A 6,053-nucleotide genomic window follows, 5' to 3' on the forward strand; every position below is an offset into this window, starting at 1 on the left:
CAAGCCCTAAATCCCCATTATAGAAGACTGACTAAATAATAGTCCATCCATACCGAGGAATCACAGGCAGTTCCACAAGCAAACATGTTGTGCAAGTGTATGTTAACACTGGAAATGATGATGTACTTCAAAGAAAAAAGGCTAGCTACAAAGGTAATGTATATACTTGCTTACTCCTGTATAAAGCATCTGGAAAATGAACCTGCATTATTTCTTAAATAAAACAAGTACATTATAAAAATCTGAAAACCTGTATTTTTGAAAGAGACTGTGAAATAGTGTCAACAATATTAATTTTAAACATCACTTACCCTCTGGAAAAACACAACATTTGTCATATTTCATTTCTATGTATACATCTCTGACATAAAATTACACCTTGTTATTTCCAAACACGGTTTTACTAGCTAGACTTGGTAAGAGAAGAAATTGTCAGATATCACAATCCAGAACAAATTAAACTTATACTTTTCACTCTAGCTTTTGGTGAGATTTAAATCAGTTCAAATAACAGTAAACAAAGCTGTTTCAAATGTAAACCAGTGTTTTAGCCAACACTGTGAATTATATGCTGCTCAGAATAGTTTCTGCAGTAAAAGATGTATATAAGTCAGATACATGCTCAGACACAAATGAGATTTTTAAATTTCAATTTCAGCTCACTATTCACTAAGTTATATAACTTACAGACCTAGAAACAAAAGTTCGCTCATGTTTTGTATGAATAAACCTAGAAAGCAAGTAATAATGGAAAAATCAGACTTATATAATATAGACTAAGTCAATTGTAAAATTTGAGCTTCTGTTATTCTATTTTATTTGAGGTACAGAATTCAGAATATACAAAGTACAATTAATAATTTTCTATGCTACAAAGTGGAAAAGATTGTACTACAAAAATACTATCTTTTAGTTTCAAGTGTCCTATTTACTTTCCACAACCAAAAGTTTTGTTCCAATTTTCATAAAGCTCTAAATCTTTTAAAGACACACTAGGTCGCACAGATCTAAAAGCATTTTCAAAGTCAGTGTAAGTTATTGGCCGAACTTGATCTGGCATTATAGTGGCAATGTCAGCAGTTTGTAAACTGCGAATGGGACCAAGAGAAGCTTCTCTACACAACTGTGTCATGTCGGCTCCTGAGAACCCATCAGACTTTTGTACAACCAGCTCAATCTCCTCGTCCCTGAGGCAACACTGTTCCTTGGACATCAGATTATGAACTATCTGCTTTCTGGCTGAAGCTTCTGGGAGGGGAATATAAAGCCTCTTCACCAATCTTCTCCTGGCAGCTTCATCGATTTCTTGTGGCCGATTGGTTGCTCCCACCACCAGAATACGATCTTCAGAAGAGGTGGTGGCTCCATCTAACTGAATTAAAAATTCGGTTTTTATCCTTCTAGAAGATTCATGCTCACCATCTCCCCTTTGAGATAACAGTGAATCAATTTCATCAATAAATATTACAGCTGGCTGATGACACCTTGCAACAGCAAACAATGCACGGACCATTTTCTCTCCCTCACCTACCCACTTAGAAGTCAAGGAGGAAGCAGAAATGCTAAAGAATGTCGCCCCTGACTGACTAGCAATGCACTTGCCTATCAGAGTCTTACCAGTCCCAGGAGGACCAAAGAGCAGAATTCCTTTAGGGGGACCTCGTAAACCAGTAAAGATATCTGGCCTCATCATGGGCCACACAACTATTTCTTTTATAGTGGCTTTGGCAAATTCTACTCCCGCGATGTCTGCCCAATTTACAGGAGGTCCATGATCCATAATTTCATTCATAATAAGTTCAATCATCTTTGGCTCTAAGTTCTTCAGACGCTCATCAATTGGATGTGCTGGTTCTGTGGGTACTGTGCCATAAGGCTTATACTGCATTCCTCCAGTCTGGTCTCCTCCATCTTGCTTAGGTATAGGAGGAACAAACTTTCCAAATATTCCTCGGGATCGATTAGCTCCCAGAGACTTTTTTACACCACCGTATGAAGACCCTCCTGCACGCTGGGGTTGGTGATATTTTTTTTGCTGATCTACCCACAACTGTTCTTTTGCAGTTTTAAAAGAAGGCAAGCTGTTCTCTTCCCTTTGGCCATTACCTGTTGGTTTACAAAGAGCCTTACTCTGTAGTGGGGTGGGAAATGCATCACTGTTGCCAGAACCATACAAAGTTTTCCTTTCCTGTAGATTTTCACAATCTGAAGAAAAACCAGACTGATTAGATAAGAACATATTTAGTCCTATGTTGGCATTAGGAGAGCTGTTATTTTCCTTTTTGACACTTCCAAATAATGGAGTGGCATAGAATTTTGCTGTAGCTGGTTCACCAAAAGATGTTGAGAATGCAGGACACAACTTAGGCATGTCAGTCACCACAGATGCATTCTGAGGGCAAATCAAAAGGCTTTTCTCTGGGAGGTTTTGGGTCTTTTCTGTTCCATGAGCTGAGTTATTTAATGGACCACTCTCTCCAGAAGCACTACACACACCAAATTTAGGAAGATCGAAGACAATAGTCTCTTTATGAATCACTACTGAGGCATCAGAAGGTGCCAACATAGCATCTTTGACTTTTTTGCCAGTTTGCATCATCTCCTGCACATTCCTCATCTTGAAGACATTATCTATTGACAATCCAGACTGCCACTTGTCACTGTCAGTTTGCTGAAATCTTGCTAAAGTTAAAATGTTTTCTGCATAGTTATTCAGACCAGTTTCAACATTGTCAGAATCAATAACTGCAGAATATTTCTCTGCATATTTCTTGAAGAGTCTGGTAGCACAAGCCTGGGAGATCTCAGAGTTTGCCCATGCATACTGAATTCGTAGTATCTGTGCACGGTATGCATCTGCCTTCTGTCCTGATGTACATGTGCCAGATGTAATTGCAAAGTAGTTCTTCTGCCACTCACTCAGATGTACAGACCTGGAGCCAAGGGCCTGCATTTTGAAGTTCTAAAACAAAGGATAAAAATGAAGAATCAGTATTAAGAAAACAGATATAATACTTTAAACAAACCTTTTAAATCTCTGCTCATCTGAATAAGAATATACTGAACTTTCTATTTGTAAGGTAAATTTATGAGGGACTATCTATTTAACCAGATTTCAGGCACTAAAGATATACAAGATTAAAGACACAACTGCAAGCTTTTATGATTTAAACTGATTTACTTATATAAAAATTTTCCCTGCAAACAAGGAAAACATTCATAAAATTTAAATGGGAAGGATTTAAAAATAATCAACAAAAGAAAAGTAAAATAATCATCAAAAGAACTGCAGACAAACAAAATGAAAAACCCCAAGCCTGGTGTTTAAATCTGGTGTCTAAGAAAAAAATAGGAGAATGATTTAAGCAAGACTTTTACGAGTACTGAACCTTCAGTTTATTTATCTGTAAAGGGAGAAAAACCACTGTGAGAATCGAGTCAAACAATGAATATAGTAATATTTGAAAACTGGGCCCTCCCTGGTGGCGCAGCGGGTTAAAGCACTGCACTAAGAAGCTAAAACCACTTCAGCATGAGTTTGATCCCCGACTGCCCCAGAGATGATCCACATGGCGTGGCAGACCTCTCCTGACCCGTCCTCTGCTCCCCTCAGCAGTGTACTTCATCTATCTGCCTGTTCTGCTCCCCGCTCTGTGTGTGGTGAATCCTCTCACCATCCCTGCACCTCTGGCCTATACCCAGTTCTGTATGCATAAATAAATAAATCTTTAAAAAAAAAAATTTGAAAACTGTTGCACAATTCTAGAACTGAGACTGGGGGAGTTGAAGAACTTACTTGGGATCACAGAGTGAGTTATGAATGGTACAAAATATATACAACAAGCAATTTCATTCAGTGTGGAGTGCTTTCCTGTGTACAAAATGCTCCTTGATGCTACTGCTACAGAGTACAGCAGCATGTACACAACTATGAATGGATATCAAACACTGCATGTCTTTACAGGCAGTCTATCAGGAGATCCCCAAACATCTCACAATTTCCCAAGAGGTAGCGAAAAGTGAGACTGTTATGATAAATGAAGTATGAGAACAAGCTGAACAGTCTGCACTTTCATTTTAGACTTTGTCAATTATTAAGTCCCCTTACATTAAAATTTTTATAATTTTATTTATATTCTAACAGAATTATAAAGCACTGTATAGCTAGATGTATATAATTTACCTATAACCCACAAAAAAAAACTTTTAATTAGAGTACTGCAACAAAGTAAAAATCAAGAATTTGTGTATTTTAAAATTTACCTTCAAACTAATGTAAATATAGATTCATTAATGCAAGAATTATGCTTAATACAACATTACAGCATGGATTGGAATAAGAAATAGACACACAGATCAATGAAACAGAACTGAAAAGCCCAAAAATAAACACACATATATATAGACAGTGATCTTACAACAAAGGGATCAAAAGCAAACAACAGAGAAAAGAAAGTCTCCTGACGAATGCTGGTGGGAAAACTAGACAGTCACGTGCAAAATAAAACTAGACCACTACTTTACACCAGACACAAAACTTAATGCAAAACAGATGACTGACTTGAATGTCTGACTATAAAATGTTAAGAAAACACAGGGGGTATGCTGACAAGTTTTTGTCTATGATGCTGGATTCAACTCCAACATCATGGGAACAGGACCATATCTGTGGTACAGCAAAAGAAACCACCACAAAAACAAAAAGACAATCTACTAAATAGGAGAAGATATATGCACATCATGTGACAAGAGGTTAATATCCAAAATATGTAGAGGATAAATAAAACTCAAAATCCAACATCCCAATCAAAAAATAGGGGAAAAAAATAAATAGACACTTTGTCAAAGAAGATACACAGATGGCCCCATGGGCAAATGAAAAAATGCTCACAGTCACTTTTTAATAGAGAAATACAAATTAAAAACACAGCTAGATTATCACAACATTCCTGTAAGAATGCCTATTATCAAAAAGACAATAAAAGAGTGTTGGCAAAGTTGTATACACAAAGGAATCCTCATACACTGTTGGTGGGAAAGTAAATCAGTACTGCCACTATGGAAAGTAGTTGGAAGGTTCCTGAAAAAATAAAAAAATTGAACTGCCACATGATCCAGCAATTCCACTACTGTTTATTTATCTGAAGAATATGAAAATTCTAATTAAATAAGATATATGCAAGCTTATGTTCACTGCAGCACTATTCATGATTACCAGGATATGGAAACAACCGAAGTGTTCATGCACAGGTGACTGGATTAAGATATGTGTATATATGTGTGTGTATATAGATAAAAAAATATATAAGGACAGCTATAAAGAAAAAACAAAGATGAAACCCTACCAATTGCATCTAGCCCGTTTTTGGGCTAGTGACCTTGATATGATTGTTATATCAAAAGGGAAAGATAAGTATCCTTTGACTTTACTCATTTGTGGAAACAAACAAAACATGATAAAAACACGCCCTTTTACTCTGACAACAGATTGGTTATTACCAGAGAAGAAGGGAGTGGAAGGCACAAGTGCAATGGAGGTTTGACTGTACAGTGTTGCATGGCAATTAGACCTTTAATGGTGGGCATGGTATGGTATAAACATTTATTGAGGTGTAAAGCTGTACTTCTTCAATGTGTAAGAATTATAAACCAGTGTTACAGTAATTAAAACGAAATTCCTGGGCCCTTCCTGATGGCACCACTGGTTAAAGCCAAGCTAGCCCCAACTGCTTCAGCATGAGTTAGACCACAGCCAGGGAGCTGACCCACAAGGAGCAGCAGACCTCTCCTGTCTCACCTGCTGCTCCCCTCCACCGTGTACAATGCACTGTTCTGCTCCCCACTCTGCCTCTGAATTCTCTCACTCCCTGCACCTCTGGCCTGTACTCCAATTCTGTGTGCATATGTGAATAAACCTTTTTAAAAAAAATTCCTAAGTTTAAAAAAATTACAGCTTTTCATCTTCCACCAAAAAATGCCTTACAACTAATCTGTACATGGTAAGTACATATTTGGGGGGAAGGGAGGCCAAAAACACTTAAGATCCAGCAAGA

General features: G+C 37.4%; 1 protein-coding gene across 1 annotated transcript; it reads right to left on the reverse strand.

Annotated features, from left to right (window-relative positions):
- Nucleotides 1-819: 819 nt before the first annotated feature.
- FIGNL1 (fidgetin-like 1) lies at nt 820-2,956 on the reverse strand. The gene has a single exon (XM_004694502.1). The coding sequence runs from the start codon at nt 2,951-2,953 to the stop codon at nt 929-931; it is 2,025 nt and encodes a 674-aa protein (XP_004694559.1). The 5' UTR covers nt 2,954-2,956; the 3' UTR covers nt 820-928.
- Between the last annotated feature and the right edge of the window lie 3,097 nt (nt 2,957-6,053).

This window comes from Condylura cristata, unplaced genomic scaffold (assembly GCF_000260355.1).
Source record: "Condylura cristata isolate star-nosed mole 26May11 unplaced genomic scaffold, ConCri1.0 scaffold00044, whole genome shotgun sequence".
NCBI lineage: Eukaryota > Metazoa > Chordata > Mammalia > Eulipotyphla > Talpidae > Condylura > Condylura cristata.

Coding starts and splice junctions, on each gene's coding strand:
- FIGNL1 (XM_004694502.1), bottom strand. CDS start 2,953: ATGCAGGCCCTTGGCTCCAGGTCTGTACATCTGAGTGAGTGGCAGAAG.